The sequence below is a fragment of the Lagenorhynchus albirostris genome, chromosome 6 (assembly GCF_949774975.1).
Source record: "Lagenorhynchus albirostris chromosome 6, mLagAlb1.1, whole genome shotgun sequence".
Taxonomy (NCBI): Eukaryota; Metazoa; Chordata; class Mammalia; order Artiodactyla; family Delphinidae; genus Lagenorhynchus; species Lagenorhynchus albirostris.
Genome location: NC_083100.1, coordinates 94,194,442 through 94,212,090, shown reverse-complemented (window position 1 = coordinate 94,212,090; position 17,649 = coordinate 94,194,442). Strand labels below are relative to the sequence as shown.

At 36.3% G+C, this 17,649-nt stretch overlaps 1 protein-coding gene and 1 long non-coding RNA gene across 3 annotated transcripts in view; one reads left to right on the top strand and one right to left on the bottom strand.

Moving 5' to 3' along the window:
* The window catches only part of ACMSD (aminocarboxymuconate semialdehyde decarboxylase), a 61,947-nt gene extending 46,918 nt beyond the window's left edge, over window positions 1-15,029 (top strand). For both annotated transcript variants that reach the window (XM_060151519.1, XM_060151520.1), the window contains 2 exons: window positions 10,294-10,392; window positions 14,967-15,029. In XM_060151519.1, coding sequence (XP_060007502.1) covers window positions 10,294-10,392; window positions 14,967-15,029 — 162 coding nt within the window. The remainder of the gene's footprint in view (window positions 1-10,293; window positions 10,393-14,966) is intronic.
* The window catches only part of LOC132521858 (uncharacterized), a 119,853-nt gene extending 103,926 nt beyond the window's left edge, over window positions 1-15,927 (bottom strand). Inside the window, exon 1 of the long non-coding RNA XR_009540978.1 lies at window positions 15,860-15,927. This is a non-coding gene — a long non-coding RNA (uncharacterized LOC132521858). The remainder of the gene's footprint in view (window positions 1-15,859) is intronic.
* Between the last annotated feature and the right edge of the window lie 1,722 nt (window positions 15,928-17,649).

Below are 17,649 nucleotides of genomic sequence, written 5' to 3'. Positions count from 1 at the left end.
TTATGCCTACTTCCCTCTCCCTTAAGAAATCACTAGCAAGTTAGAAATGGTCAAAAGTTTATCAGAAGATATCAATAAAAGGTATATAGATAGATAACAGGTATGAAAAATTTACAAACCAGATTATCACAAGTGGATAATTAACCTCCTATGGAGAGGAGTTGTGAACAGTAGCTATTAAATAATAATTAAATACTGCCAAACTGTAAGTTTGGTGTTCTACAATAGGCTTTCAAACTCAAGTTAGGTGAACAGGGAAGTGTCCTAACCAGGAAGAATGAATTGCAGAGGAAGAATGAATTGCATTTCGGCTTTAAAATCGTTTGCTTTCTTCTCATTAGAACAGAACAGACCCCTCCCTGCTTAAAATGTATTTATATCTGAGAAGGCCATAATACTGGGAATGGAAGAATTCCTGACTAGAAAGAAAAATTATTTTCTAGATTTCAATTTCATGTTAATGTGATTGACAAATGTAATGTAAGCATGGGACTTTTTAAAATTATGTTGTGTTTTGGAATTGTAAACAACTTTTAGCAAGAGGAGTAGAAATAAGGACAAATGAACCTCCAGGGAATACCAAGCAGGCAGTTCAGAACGAGATCAGCTGTTGGCACAGATGTGAGGAGACATAACTTTGGGTCTTTAGGGCTTCTACCAGCAGGTGTATTTGCTTGGTTTTAATACAGTACATGAATACAGGAATCTAGAGATAGAGTTGTGAGTCTATCGTGGCCTTCCTCTAAATTTTATTATATACTTCCCCACATTATTTCATGTAAATGTATTCATAAAACCTAGGAAAATCCTTTTTTTCTAGTAGAACTCAAAGAATCATTTATCCTCAGCTCAAATTGAGAGCATTTATACATTTAATATTTCAGGCCTAGTAACAATCAGACTTTCCTCTTTTGTACATTCAAGCCTTCATTCCTTCAACACACAAAGCCACTCTCAGATTGATCATAAGCATAGGTCAGAGTTTTATTTCAAACAAAGAGGCTTTCTGAAAAGCCCAATTCAAAGATTCTATCTTGGCAGAGACATTTCATGGGGAAAAATGGTTAGACAACTATTGTTAGACTGGATTTTAAAAAAGAAGGAGATGACTATCTAGTTAAGGACAATTAGCCTTTTTGCATTATTGGTTAAAGTTCTTAGACTAGTTTCAAGACTAATAGTCAATTGAGTGGAGGGGCAATTTCCTAGGAGGGGCTTTTAAGCTCATTAAAGTCTATCAAAAAATTGCTCAAGTATTTTATCAATAATGCTAAGCTATGTTTGGTGACAGATGTTGACTAGACTTGTGGTGATCATTTCGCAGCATATACAAATATCAAATCATTATATTATACAGCTGAAACTAATATAATATGGTATGTCAATTATACCTCAGTAAAAAAGTATAGGTTTAAATGCTTCTATTAGAAAAAGAAGAAATGTGTAAAATCAGTGATTTATGATTCCACTTTAAGAAACTGGAAGGAGAAAAGTAAACTAAAAAAGTAAGCAGACAGAAAGAAAGAAAAAATAGAGATAAGAGCCAAAATCAAAGAACAGAAACAAGACAAGAGAGACACACACACATACAGTTCCACATCAGCAATAACTGTCAGGAAGAAAATCATTACTGAATGATAAAACCAGTGGGTGAAAGTTTGATAAGGAACAAGATATTTATGTGATCTTAAAGTGTCTCCCCACAAATTACTTACTAATCATGAAGGAAAAAAATAGCCTTTATAGGAAAAAAACCTGGTGGGTCCCAACTTAACTAAATGATCAAACATCACCAATACTGGGACAAACTGGTAACATGTACCCCTGATATGATGCAGTGAAAAAGACACAACATCACTTCTGTAAAATTTCTACCCCAAATGCATAATTTGTATGTAATCATGAGGAAAGATCAAAAAAACACAAACTGACATTCTATAAAATTCTATAAAATAGAATAGAGGGACATTCTGTAAAATAACTGGACTGTAGTCTTCTTCAAAAATATCCAAGTCAAGAGTGACCAAAAAAAAAAAAATTACCTGTTCCAAATTAAGGGAAACTTCGGAGACATGATAACTAAATTTAATGTAATTATCAACTGGATCTTGGACCAGGAAAAAATAACTAGCTATGAAGCACACTGTTGGGATAACTGACAAAGTCTGAGTATGGACTGGTGATATTATATATATGTGTGTGTATATATATATATATGTGTGTGTGTGTGTGTGTATATATATAATAACATTGATATAATATTATATATATATCAACTTATAAATTTTCTGATTTTAAGAACTGTACTATGGTTACATAAGAAAACGTCTTTTTTCTTAGGAATAAACTCTAATTTATTTAGGAGTAAGGGGCCGTAATGTCTCCAACTTGCATACAGTTCAGAAAAATGTGTGTTTCTGTATAGATACACAAATATCTATACAGAGAAAATAATAAAGAAAAGGGGGCAAAATATAAACAATTGGTGAATCTGCGTAAAGGTTATACGGCAGATCCCTGAATTAGCCTGCAACATTTCTATCTGTCTAATCATTTGAAATTCTGTCAAAATAAAAAGTTGTCCACCACATTAATTAATCAATTAATCAATTAAAAATAGGAGTTTGGGGCTGGATAGGACATGCCAACCAGAGGATAAACCTAGTAAAGTGAGAAAACTATAAAGATTTTGGTATAACTGGAACACAGTGTGACTCATGCAGGATTCCAGCAGAAAATAAGATCGCATCCTGAATTGAGAAAACTAGAGAAAAAAATTAATAAATGGATTATTTACAAAGGTATGGAAAGCTCCATTACCATTCCGGGCCAAAAGACAGAGAGGGCTCTGTGAAAAGGGCCTGCTAACAGGAGCCAAGATGTTTAGTTGGAGCCAAGTTGATGACTCCAAAGGGAGGGATCTGGGGCATAAACACTTTCCTCCATTCTCTAATCTCCTGCCTATGTTGCCCATTAGTTAAACCCAACTAGAAACCTGAGGTCAAGGAAGCCTGTTGTACAGTACAGACAGGTCAGCTTCCAGGGGACAAACAGGAGTAAAAAAAGATATCCAGAGAGCAAGTGGATGGGATGTGAGGGGGTGAGGGAGGAGAGTAAGAGAATGCAAAAGTGAGAACAAGAGAATGAGAATGAACATGATGTTGCATAAATATGAAGATGAGGACTTCAACATTAGATAACATGCTGCATTTTAATTGCCTGTAAGGCAGCCAAGTGGAAGTGTCCAGCAGGCTGCCATATACCCAGGACTTGAGGCTTAGGAACTAGATCTTTGTTTATGGATGAGACTGCCCAAGCAGCACAAATAGAGTGATAATCAAAGATGAGAGAAACCCAAGCTAAGAGATATGTGTAGTCAACACTTAACATTTTTTCACCATTCATCTACTTTTTCATCCTGTGCATCTGTTTTTCTCTCCATCACTCCACTGAAAGTGCACTTAATAAGGCTGTCAAATCCAACAGAGACTCTTTAGCCCTTATCTTTTTCATCCTCTTCTAAAGCATTACTTATTAAACACTTTCTCCTTCAAATATCTCTCACTGCATTTTTTTCTAATACCACTTTTTTTCTGTCTCTCCTTCTCTGCCTCACTGGCTCTCTCTGACATTCTCCCTCTGTCTTGCATTCCTGGAAGCACTCCACCCCCAGTGTTGATGTTCCCTATGGCTCTAGCCTTAGCCCTCAGTAAAAACTATGGAGGCCAGTAGGCAGTAGAAGACATATATATATATATATATATATATTTTTTTTTTTTTTTTTAATTTTTTCAGTACACGGGTCTCTCACTGTTGTGGCCTCTCCCATTGCGGAGCACAGGCTCCGGACGCACAGGCTCAGCGGCCATGGCTCGCAGGCCCAGCCGCCTCTGCGGCATGTGGGATCTTCCCGGACCGGGGCACGAACCCGTGTCCCCTACATCGGCAGGTGGACTCTCAACCACTGTGCCACCAGGGAAGCCCTAGAAGACATATTTAAAGCTCACGCACACACAAAAACCTATTCATCAAAAACCCTATATCCAGGGCTTCCCTGGTGGTGTAGTGGTTAAGAATCTGCCTGCCAATGCAGGCGACACAGGTTCGAGCCCTGGTCCGGAAATATCCCACATGCCGCGGAGCAACTAAGCCCGTGCACCACAACTACTGAGCCTGTGCTTTAGAGCCCGCGAGCCACAACTACTGAAGCCCATGTGCCTAGAGCCCGTGCTCCACAACAAGAGAAGCCACCACAGTGAGAAGCCCGTGCAATGCAACAAAGAGTAGCCCCCGCTCGCCGCAACTAGGGAAAGCCCACACACAGCAATGAAGACCCAATGTAGCCAAAAATAAATAAATAAATCTATAAAAACAAACAAACAAAAAACTCTATATCCAGCAAAACTATCCTCCAAGAATGAGGAGAAATGAAGATATTCTCAAATAAACATAAGTCAAGAGAATTCAATGCTAGTAGACTTGCCATACAAGAAATGCTAGAGGATGTCCTTCAGACTGAAATGAAATGACACTAGACAGAGAAGAAATCACAATGGAAATTAGAAAATATTTAATACAAATGTAATATAAAACAAAACTTTCCAAAACTCATGAAATGCAGCTAAAGCAGGGCTTAGTAGGAAATTTATAGCTCTAAAATGCCTATATTGAAAAAGAAGAAAGATCTCAAATCAATAGCCTGTATGTCCACCTTAGGAAACTAGAAAAAGAAGAGTAAGCTAAACCCAAAAGAAGCATAAGAAAGGAAATAGCAGATACTAAAGCAGTTATAAAAGAAATAGAGAATAGAAAAACAATAAGAAAATCAATAAAATCAAAACTTGGGTCTTTGAGAAGATCAACAAAATTAGCAAACCTTTAGCTAGACTGACCAAGAAATAAACAGATAAGATTCAATTGTTAAAATTAGAAATGAAAGAGGAGGGTATTACTAGAGACCTTACAGAAATAAAAAGAATTATAAGAAAAATATGAGCAACTGTGTGCTAACAAATTTGATAACCTAAATGAAATGAAGAAATTCCTAGAAAGACTACAGAAACTGACTCAAGAAGAAATAGAAAATCTGAATAAACCTATAATAAGTAAAGAGATTGAATCAGTGATTTTAAAACGTCCACAAAGAAAAGCCCAGGACTAGATGGCTTTACTGCTGAATTGTATCAAATTTTTAAAAAAGAATTACAACCAATCCTTCACAAACTCTTCAAAAAAGTACAAAAGAAAGCAACACTTCTTAGTTTATTCTGAGGCCAGCACACTCCAAAACCAGAAAAAGAAATCACAAGAAAACTACAGACCAATATCCCTTATGAATACAGATGTGAATTTCCTGAACAATATTTATTAAACTGAATCTAGCAACACATAATAAGAATTATACACCATGATCAATTGAGATTTATCCCACAGATGCAAGATTGTTTCAACACACAAAAATCAGTCAATACACCATATTAATAAAGGACAAAAACTACATGATCATCTCAATAAATGCAGGAAAAGCACTCAACAAACTGATAGTCTTTCACGATGAAAACACTCAAAAAGGAGTACAAAGGAACTTCCTCAACCTGATAAAGAACGTCTATGAAAAACCCACAACTAATATCATGCCTAATGGTAAAAGATTGAAAGGTTCTGCTCTTACCACTTATATTCAGCATTGTACTGGAGATTGTAGCCAGGGAAATTAAGCAAGAAAAATAAATAAAAGGCATAAAAATTGGAAAGGAAGAAGCAAAATTATTTGCAGATGACATGACCCTGTATACACAAAATCCTAGAGAATCCACAAATAAACCATCAGGGTTAATAAACAGATTCAGTAAGGTTGTAGGATAAATATACAAAATATATAAACACATACAAGATAAATATATGAAAATTACCTGTATTTCTATACACTAGCATTGAATAATCCATAAATGAAATTGAGGAGACAATTCCATTTACAATGGCATCAAGAAGAATAAAATACTTGGGAGTAAATTCAACTAAAGAAGTGTAAGATTTGGACACTAAATTACAAAACATTGTTGAAGAAAATTAAAGAAGACCTAAATAAATAAAAGACATCCCATGTTCATTGGTTGGAAAATTTAATATTGTTAAATGGCAATACTTCTCACACTGATCTATAGATTCAATGCAATCCCTATCAAAAATCCAGGGTTTTCTTGTTTGCTTTTTTATTTTTGCAGGAATTGACAAGCTGATCCTAAAATTCATATGGAAATGCAAGGGACCCAGAATGGCCAAAATGATTTTGAAAAAGAAGAACAAAATTGGAGGACTCACAGTCCCAATTTCAAAATTTTCAACACAGATACATACAGTAATCAAAACTGTGTGGTAGTGGCTTAAGGACAGACATAAAGATAACTTATTTTGAACAAAGGTACCAATATAATTCAATGAAGAAAGAATAGTTTCTTCAATGTATTATAGTGGGATAACTGAATATCCACATACAGAAAAATAATAATAATAAAGTTGGATCTCTTCTTTACAATCAAAATACACAAAAGTTAACTCAAAATGGACCAAAGACCTAAAGGGAAAAGCTTAAACTACAAACTCTTAGAAGATAACATAGTTGTAAATCTTTGTGACCTTTTAGGCAATAATTTCTTGCATATGACACCAAAACCACAAGCAACTAAAGAAAATAGACTAAATTCATTAAAATTTAAAAATTTGTGCTTCAAAAGATACAACCAGTGAAAAGACAGCCCACAGAATGAAGAAAATAGTTGTAAATCATACATCTGATAAGTCTCTAGTATTCAGAAAATATACAGAACTCTTACAACTCAACAATAAAAAGGAAACACTTGGGCCTGAATAGACACCAAGGATATAAATAGATATTTCTCCAAAGACATACAAATGGCCAATAAGCACATGGAAAGATGCTCAATGTAATTAGTCATTACAGAAATGCAAATCAAAATCACAGTGAGATACCACTTTGCACCCACCATGATAGCCATCATCAAAAAGATGAATAATGACAAGTGTTGGTGAGGATTTGGAGAAATTGGGACCCTCATACATTGCTGTTGGGAATGTAGAATGCTGCAACCACTGTGAAAAATAGTTTCTCAAAATGTTAAACATGGACTTACCATATGATCCAGCAACTCCACTCCTAGGTATATACCCAGGAGAAGTGAAAACGTGTTCATACAAAAACTCCTCTGTACACAATTGTTCAGAGAAACAATATCATAACACCCAAAAAGTAGAAACAACTCACATGTCCATCATCTGATGAATGGATAAACAACAATGTGGTATATCTATACAATGGAATATTATTTGGCCCAGAAAGGAATGAAGTACTGATTCAGGCTACATGGATAAACCTTGAAAACAATATACTAAGAGAAAAGAAGGCAACATACTGTTTGATTCCATTCATATGAAATGTCAGAAGAGGCAATTCCATGGACCTCCTTTACAGAAGGTAAATTAGTGTTTTCCAGGGGCTGGAAGGAGCTAACAAGGAGTGCCTGCTAATGAGTACGGGGTTTACTTTGGGGTGATAAAAATGTTCTGGAATTAGATAGTGGGAATGATTACACAAATTCATGAATATATGAAGACCCACTGAACTGTCCACTTTTAAAGGGTGAATTTTATGGTATGTGAATTATATCTCAAAAAAGAAGCGGGGGGATCTCCTACACCCCTGAATCCTAGTCTTCATTGGTGGAGACAACTAATGTTACTTGTTTCTTGGCTACCATTCGTGAAATAGACTTTATACATACAAACATATATTTGTGTGTCTATAGATCCCTTAGTAGAAACAGAAGTATGAGCATAGCAAATACACTGTCCTAGACTTTGTTTTCCCCCTTCACGATATAACTTCAAGATCATTCCTCTTTTTTAAATTAATTAATTTTTTTATTGAAGTATAGTTGATTTACAATGTTGTGTTACTTTCTGCTGTACAGCAAAGTGAGTCAGTTATACATATACATATATCCATTCTTTTTAGATTCTATTCCCATATAGGCCATTACAGAGTATTGAATAGAGTTCCCTGCACTACACAGTAGGTTCTTATTAGTTTATATATACTAGTATGTATATGTCAATCCCAATCTCCCAGTTTATCCCTTCCCCCTCTTTCCCCCTTGGTAACCATAAGTTTGTTTTCTACATCTGTGACTCAATTTCTGTTTTGTAAATAGGTTCATTTGTACAATTTTTTTAGATTCCACATATAAGTGATATCATATGCTATTTGAATTAACTTTAGTAAATTCCATATGACAGTTATTACACTGTATTTTCTCAATTACAAGATCATGGTTTTTTTTCTTATTAATCAATTTTTTATTGGAGTACAGTTGATTTACAATGTTGTTTTAGTTTCTGCTGTACGAGATCATTCCTCTTTATAATATAACTTGGTGATTATTTCATTACAGCATATGCAAGTATCTTTCATTCCTTTTTATTTTTGGATATGCTATAATTTAGTTTGATAGTCTTTTGCTGCTACAATAGTCCTGCAATTAACTTCCTCGATGTATTTCCATTACATGCATATGGGTGGGATAATTTCTAGAAGTAAAATTTCTGGTTGAAAATATGTTCTTATTTTGATAGATGGATTGATTATTGATTATTGATTTAATGTCTCTCTTACTAGATTATGAGTTTCTTAAGGAGAGGGAACATTTCTATTTTTTTCCCCAAAATTTGTTCATTTATCACTGTATACTATTCCATTACAAAAATATATCATATTCTTATTCATAGTACTTTTAAAAAATTATAGTTAATTTACAATGTTAGATTCATTTCAGGTATACAACATAGTGATTCGATATATTTCTATACATTACAAATGAATCACCACAATAAGTCTAGTAACCATCTGTCATCATACAAAGTTTTTTTTTTTTTTTTTTTTTTTGCGTTACGCGGGCCTCTCACTGTTGTGGCCTCTCCCATTGCGGAGCACAGGCTCCGGACGCGCAGGATCAGCGGCCATGGCTCACGGGCCTGGCCACTCCGCGGCATGTGGGATCTTCACAGACCGGGGCACGAACCCATGTCCCCTGCATCGGCAGGCGGACTCTCAACCACTGCGCCACCAGGGAAGCCCCAAAGTTTTTTTTTTTTGGCTGCTTCTGCACTGGGACTTGGAGCAAGCGAGTTTTTGCACCTGCCCTTTAAGGATGGAGTCTCAGTTTCCAGCCTCTAGCTCTCCTAAACATAACACCCACTGGTTTTCAAAGCCAGGTATTTTGGGTGCTTGCCTTCCCAGTGCAGGACCACCAGGCTGGTGAACTCAGTGTGGGACTTGGACCCCTTGATCCTCAGGGAGAACCTCCACAGTTGTGATTTTCCTCCTGCTTATGGGTCACCATGCCAGGAATGTGGGTCTTGACAGTCCACGTCTCCACCACGCTACCTGTCAAGTTGTGGTTCTTTCTTTATATCTTTAGTTATGGAAAAAATCTTTTCTGCTAGCCATCGGGTCATTCTCAGAGATAGTTGGCCTGTAAGTAGCTGTAACTTAGGTGTGACAGGAGCTGAGCTCAGGATCTTCCTACTCTGCCATCTTGATCTTTCTCTATCCCCATTTCTGTTTTGTTGACCAATCTAGCAATCTAGATTTTAGCACATTGCTTGACATAGTGCTTTACTTATTTGTAGACAGACAAGCCTGTGTGCTTTATTGTACAAAGTGTCAAATAGAATTTCAAAGCTACATCATTAAAAAGCAAACAACAATCTAGTTTATAGAGATGGTAATTGTTTGGGGGGGGTTGGTTGGTTTTTGTTTGTTTGTTTCTTTTCTTGTCATCCAGTTGTTTGTTTTTTATGTTTTCCTTTTAAACTCCAGTATATTTTCAAAAATTGTGCGGGTCAACTGCAATGCATCATTTTAAGAAATATAGAATCCTTAATTTCATCTGAAGACATCAGCATGTTTTATTAAATAAACGCCTGCTTCTTATATTTGAGTATTCTGCATTTCAGTTACTTAAAAAAAACAAGGGAAGATGGGGGTTGATTTGCAGCTTTAAGAGACCTAATAGCGGCACCTGCTGGAGAAAATGTCAGAATAAGTTTTGAAGCCATTAAATCTTAAAAATTTTAGATCAGTTTGTTTCTGTTAATCAGGAAGAAATTTGTTATTTTACCATAGGAGTGCTTGTAATATGTAAATATAATTAAGTTTACAAGAGGTTCTTTGATGTTCTGCAAAATTAGAGATAAAAGTGTTTTTTCCTTTTTCAGGATAAAGTCATTTTGGGAACCGATTACCCCTTTCCACTAGGTGATCTGGAACCTGGGAAACTGATAGAATCCATGGAAGAATTTGATGCAGAAACAAAGGTATGTGCCTTTTACTTCATGATCTTCTTCCTGAATTTTCCTGCTCTAATTGTGTTTGATTTCAGAGCACTTTGCTATGTGATAGCAAAGAACAGAGAAATCGTTACACTTAATATTCCTAGAACTGTTACTTGATCTCCAGAAATAGCTGACCTATTAAAGGGCAAAGGAAAGTTAAAATGCTGAAAGTCAATCTAGTACAACTAAATTCATAAAGCCAAGAAAGAAAACGGTAAAGAAGCACATAATAATAATATATTTAGATTTGCATGTTAGATGAATGAGAGATATGTCTAAATTTTTCCTTTAATGTTTCTGTTACAAATCTACCAATCTCAAAAGTTGTAATGATTCTAGTTATTTGGATATTGAGACTAAAGTCTTGATTAACAGAACTCAAGGATCCAGAACGCTCAAGTAACTGGATTTGATTTTTCTTTTAGCATTTGACTTTTAGAGTGGCTAAATGTGCCTTAATGCTGCCACTGCCATTCTGCCCCTCAGGCTCCTGAACGAAAATGAGGTTAAAATGAGACTCAGTGTCCCCAGATTTCCTCTCTTTTGCCATCCCCTTCCCATCCCACACCCACCCCCAACAAAACAAGTTTTTCCTAAGACTTCACTGCCAATTACTACCAGGGGACAGGGATGGCCAAAAATAAAAACAGGGGGATATATAAATTCTTAACAAATCTTACAAAAGTTTTAGTCATAGTCCTTTTGTATAAGTCTTGGCTTTCTTCTAAACTAGAATCCAAAATTTCTCTTCAACTCTAATTCTCTGCTTTAATTTTTAAGGATATATTAGCTCATCACATCTTCTCAGTAGGCTTGAAGTACGTGAACAGATGCCAACAAAGGTCCTTTTTCTTTTTTTTAGATTTATTTTTTATTTTAGGCTGCGTAGGATCTTAGTTGTGGCACTAAGGATCTTCACTGAGGCATACGGGATCGTTTGTTGCGGCACACGAGCTCTTCCTTGTGGTGTACAGGGCTTTTCTCTAGTTGTGGCGCACAGGCTCCAGGGCGTGTGGGCTCTGCAGTTGTGGCCCAAAGGTTCCACAGAACGTGGGCTCTGTAGTTTGTGGCACGCAGGCTCCCTAGTTGAGGCGCGTGAGCTCAGTAGTTGCGGTGCGTGGGTTTAATTGTCCCATGGCATGTGGGATCTTAGTTCCTTGACCAGGGATTGAACCTGCGTCCCCTGCATTGTAAGGCGGATTCTTTACCACTAGACCACCAGGGAAGTCCCAAGGGTCCATTTTGACATATACTAGTTGCAAGTTATTGACTGGGAGACCTCAGACTGCTTTAAACAGGAAGTTTCTCCTTTGGCACTTACCCACCTTAAGGCACTAAAAGTCTTGAATTGTTAAATATATACTTATTAAAGTAGTAAGCAATACTAAGTTTCTTAACTTTTTATATCAAAGGTTTTATATCAAAGGTTGAGAAATGAAAAACTTTCTATAACATTAACCAAAATTAAACTGAAACCAGATTACCCCAAGAATCCTGATTAAGATTTTAATGGAATAATAATAATTATTATTACATGCCTTTTGTTATTTAATTTTATGTGCTTATCACTTTCAAGTTTTCAGAAAATCTTGAATAAAAATTTTATATTGTCACAAATTCATGACATTCTGTATAAGGTTACTCATTATAACACTGTTTGTAATAAAACTAAAAACAATCTACAGGGGAATAAATAAATAATAACATATCCATACAATGGATTCTAAACAGCCATAAAAAAATACTAAGAATCGATTTCTAAGATATATTAAGTTAAGCAAGGTGCAAAAACTGCATATAGTATACTTCCATTTGTGTATGGTATACTATCCATTTGTGAAAAAAAATTATAAACCTACATATAAATGCATAAAATATTTCTGGAAGAAGGACAAGAAACTGATAACTCTGGAAAGAAAAAATAGTGGTTGGGTAGCACTAGTGAAAGGAAATGTACATTTTTATACCTTTTGAATTTTGAGCCACATGAAGGTAAAATTTCACTAAAAAGTTTTAAATGAAATAAATAAATCCATTTGATGAGCACAACCAGCCTGGGAGATAGGCAAATGCATTCCACCATGTAGATGCAGAGGAGAAAAACAAGACTTGGGGGTTGAGTGATTTGCCAAAAGGGATATAACTGCTGGATTACAGCACATGGACCCAACCCCAAATCTCCAGACTCCAGGATCAGTTTCCATCCAACACACCAAAATGTATCTCCTTCAAAGGATACTCAGTACCAACCTATTTTATTATTTTTATTTATTTATTTTTATTTGGCTGCGTTGGGTCTTCGTTGCTGCGTGCCGGCTTTCTCTAGTGGCAGCGAGTGGGGGATACTCTTCATTGCGGTGTGCGGGCTTCTCATTGCAGTGGCTTCTCTTGTTGTGGCTCACGGGCTCTAGGGCACAGGCTCAGTAGTTGTGGTGCATGGGCTTAGTTGCTCCGCAGCATGTGGGATCCCCCCGGACCAGGGCTCGAATCCACATCTCCTGCACTGCCAGGCAGATTCCCAGCCACTGCGACACCAGGGAAGCCCCCCAACCTATTTTTTTTTTTAATAAATTTATTTATTTATTTTTGGCTGCCTTGGGTCTTGGTTGCTACGTGTGGGCTTTCTCTAGTTGTGGTGAGCAGGGGCTACTCTTTGTTGTGGTGCGCAGGCTTCTTATTGCAGTGGCTTCTCTTGTTGCAGAGCACGGGCTCTAGGCACACGGACTTCAGTAGTTGTGGCACGTGGGCTCAGTAGTTGTGGCACACAGTCTTAGTTGCTCTGCAGCATGTGGGATCTTCCCGGACCAGGGCTCAAACCCATGTCCCCTTCATTGGCAGGCGGATTCTTAACCACTGCACCACCAGGGAAGCCCCACCCAACCTATTTTAAAAAGCAAATAGTTTCTCACAGCAGCAACAGTCACTTCTGAATCTTCCTTTAGAGGAGGATGGCCCAAGTGTGAATCTGGGAAGAACCCTGAATAAGAGGTCCCTGCCTCAAATTACCCACTCTGCAAGGCTGTGTGAGAACCCTGAAGTGGTCATGATATATAGATACACACTAATGGTACGGATATTACACGACACCATACATGTTTCCTTCCACCCTCAATTACATACCTGCCTTTTGCAAGCGGGATATATATCAATTAGGGTATCACAAAATTACCCCTCAAAACACAGGAGTTCTTTCTGTGGAGATGATCTAATCTATAGCTGGGGAGAGAGTGAAAAAAAACTTGGCAGTCTTTTTCTCATGTGAAATTTATAAATGTACATACTTGTACAATTTTCTGAGACTCTTCATCTGTATCACGTTTCTTGCTCCAAAAGAGCTTACTTTTTATTCAGGGCCATGTGAAAGGACAACACATATACCGAGAAGGTGGTAGGTGGCTAGATGACTTCTGGGCACTCTTTCCAACTGTCTTATCTTATAAACCTAAAACTCACTGGAGGGTCCTGTAAAAAGAAAGTCATTTTCCTAAGAGGGTTTTCCCTGTTGTAATTCTCCTCCCCTCCTCCCACAACCAAGTTTCAAACTTAGATTTCAAATAGAGGACAAAGGGGGAACTGAAGGCAGTTAGTTAAAAGGTACAAACTTCCAGTTACAAGATAAATAAGTACTAGGGTTGTAATGTACAACATGATAAATATAATTAATGCTGCTATATGTTATATATGAAAGTTATTAAGAAACTAAATCCTAAGAGTTCTCATCCCAAGGAAAAAATATTTTTTTCTGTTTCTTTAATGTATCTATACGAGATGATGGATGTTCACTAAACTTATTGTGATCATTTCATGATGTACATAAGTCAAATCATTATGTTGTACACCTTAAACTTATACAGTGTTCTATATCAATTATATCTCAATAAAACTGGAAGAAAAAAAAGAACTTCATTCCTTTTGGGGCCTGAATATTCCATTTATGTATATACCACATTTTAAAATCTATTCATCTGTTGATGTATGCTTAGGTTGTTTCCATCTTTTGGCTGCTGTGAACATTCGCATACAAGTATCTGAGTCCCTGTTTTTAATTCTTTTGGCTATATAACTAGGAGTAGAATTGTTGGGTCATATCATAATTCTGTTTCTAATATATTTAAACTTATCGTTCTATTATGTTGTATAAAAAGCATTTGCAGAAATCTTTCACTAGGAACTGTTATTATAAAAATAAGCATAAAACAAATATACATTTTATATGTTATAACATAAATACATATTTACATGTTTCAAAATTCAAAAAAATCCATTTTTTGTCCATGATTGTCAACATATTTGAGAAGTAGGGAAAATAATAAAAGCACAAATATACCACACACCATTTATATTTTTGCTTTTAAAAGACTGTTCAAAACAAATATATGAATATAATTTGAAAAACAGTGGGGTGAAACATGGGTCAAGAGATTCATTGTTTAACCTGCTAATATTTTTCTCTCACACTGGGGAACTGAGTTTTTAAAAACCTGATAAAGACACTTACTAAGTACTTTAAAACAACCATTAAATAATGCTTTAAAATAAAATCTTTTCTTTTTCAGGATAAACTCAAAGCTGGCAATGCTCTAAAATTTTTGGGTCTTGAGAGAAAACAATTTGAATGACTGAATTTACTACAAAGGCAAATTTCAAGAAGATATTTTATTTTTGTTTTTAAATATGTATCACTTATGTATCACTAAAATCCTATTTTGAACACTTTTATCTAGAAATAGAATATATAACCTAAATTGTTCATAACAAAAATGACTCGTGCTTTTATTCAGAAAAGCAGTACATTATTTCATGTGCAAATCAAAAATAATTTTCCCAGTGCCTTTTAAATTAATGTCAGAAATAAAAAGCAAAATGTCATTAATGATTTATATGGAAAAAATAACAGATTCATCCCAGAGCATTCAGGTAGGTTCTACTTTGAGCAAATATATGTTCATAGGGCCCAAATAAACTGTTTTTATTCACTTTAACACCTTCCATTAGCCCAGAAGTGGGCTGAGAGTGCTTTAGGCTCCAAAAAAATAAATAATATACATATTCCATAATGTCTAGGAGCTTATAGCCCAATTAAGGAGGCAAGACACATGTTCATGGAATAATAACTAAGCAATAAAACATGCATGTCACAGAAGTTTCAGTAAGAAAAATTCATTTGGATTCAAACTTTGGGCAGATCTTCACAGAAGCTGGAACTTGGGCTGAGTCTATACGGATGGATAAGGCATGTTTAGGTTTGGAAGATAGGAAATAGATAGGAAGGCAAAACTATGGGAACATAGTTCCCATATGAATGAGAACTTATCTATTCTGGAGAAAAGTTTCAGTATGTAATTTACTTTTACGAGAAGCTCTTTTAATTTAAAATACAGAGCAGAATGTTTAAAGAAGGCTGTAGAGACTGAGCAGGGCAATACCAGGGTAGCCTTGTTCTACTCACTTCATTTCTGGTCATCCCACCTGGACTGCTGAAAATGAACTTGGTCCTGGGAAGGGTGATGAACGTCTGTGGTTCATGTTCCTCTGGCTGAATTCTAAAATCAAATATAATTTTTCTAAATTACCCTCTTGCTTCAGTTTCATTCATACTTCTTCTCCCTTCCATTAGTCCAGAAAATCAAGTTGAGTACTGGCATGTGATTTGTACTGATTTAATTTTTGCTAAACTACACCCATCCCGTTATTTTTTCTTCATTTATTTAGTCTGTAACTCCATCTCTTTCTTGCTACTCCTGTTGCTTTCTAGGACTTTACCCACCCACCACTCTGTTACTCCAATCTGCCTAAAAAGAAAAACAAAGTTGTGCAAAACAGCAACATGAAGCATGTGTTATTATTCTTTTCCTTCCCTATTCTTTGGGGAAAATATGTTCCTTTTCAAATAATATATATTTGAGCACTGTTAACACAGTGTTTGATGATTGTGTTATCATGAAAAGTAACTTGATCATCTCATTCAGTATCATAGATCTATAGATACATAGTTTAAATAGATACCGGGTATATTCATAGTCACAGAGTATTTATATGATGTGCCAGTACTGTAGGACAGTTCCAGACACTGGGGATATAGAAGTTAACAAAAAGCATAAAATTCCTTCTCTGATGAAGCCTACAATCTGGAGGGTAAGAAACATAAATAAATGAAGGAGGACAAAGAAAGGAGGAATGGAGAGTGAGAGGGAGGGAGGGAGGGAGGAAGGAAGGGAGGGAGGGAGGGAAGGAAGAGAGGGAATTCTTCTCATACTGATAAACATTATGCAGAGATGAAAACAAGGAAATGTATAGAGTGACTAAGGGAAGGATGGGAGATAAAACATTGAGCTGTAAGGCCAGAGAATACCACTTTAAAGAGGACTTTGAACTAAGACTCGACCAGTAGAAAGAAAGAGCCATGGAGAAGAGTCTTGCGGGCAAAGGCTCTGAGGCAGAAAAGAGCTGTGGCAGAGCTTGTAAGCAAGGGGGTGAGAAGTAGCGACAAAGCGGAAAAGCTGGCCAGGTAAGCAGGCCAAGGTCAAGTTTAGATTTTCATATTAAGTTTTATAGGAAGCCATTGGAGTTTTTTTAAAATAGGTTTGTGACATGCTCTGACTTAGGTTTAAAAAAACACATTAGCAGCTGTGTAGAAAATTATTTAAAGGGGTCAAGAATGGTACTAGGGAGACTAGGCAAGAAATGATGGTGACTTGGGCAAGAGTAGTAGAAAGGAGATGGTGAGATGGGGTTGTAGGGAGAAGCAACAGCACTTGATAAATGTGAGGACAAGGGGAGATGGGAAGGAAAGAAATCAAGGATGATACCCAGGTGCCTGTCTGTTATGTGTGAGTGCACCACAGTTTGTTCAATCAGTCTCCTACATTTGAACATTACATGTAATTTTCCAATATTTTGCAATTACAAACAACACTGCAATAAAATTAGGTTCAATTCTTACAGCAAACATAAGGACAACCCCAACTTCGATTTGATCAAAGATTAACTCTAAGATAAAATGAAACTATGCAGATGCAAGAAAAGATGAGAAAATTCCTCTTTAATCCGAATGTAAAGAAGGGCTTTCTTTCCTTTTTTCTAAAATTTACTTATTTTATTTATTTATTTTTGGCTGCGTTGGATCTTCGTTGCTGCACGCGGGCTTTCTCTAGTTGCAGTGAGTAGGGGCTATTCTTCATTGCGGTTCACGGGCTTCTCATTGCAGTGGCTTCTCCTGTTGTGCAGCACGGGCTCTAG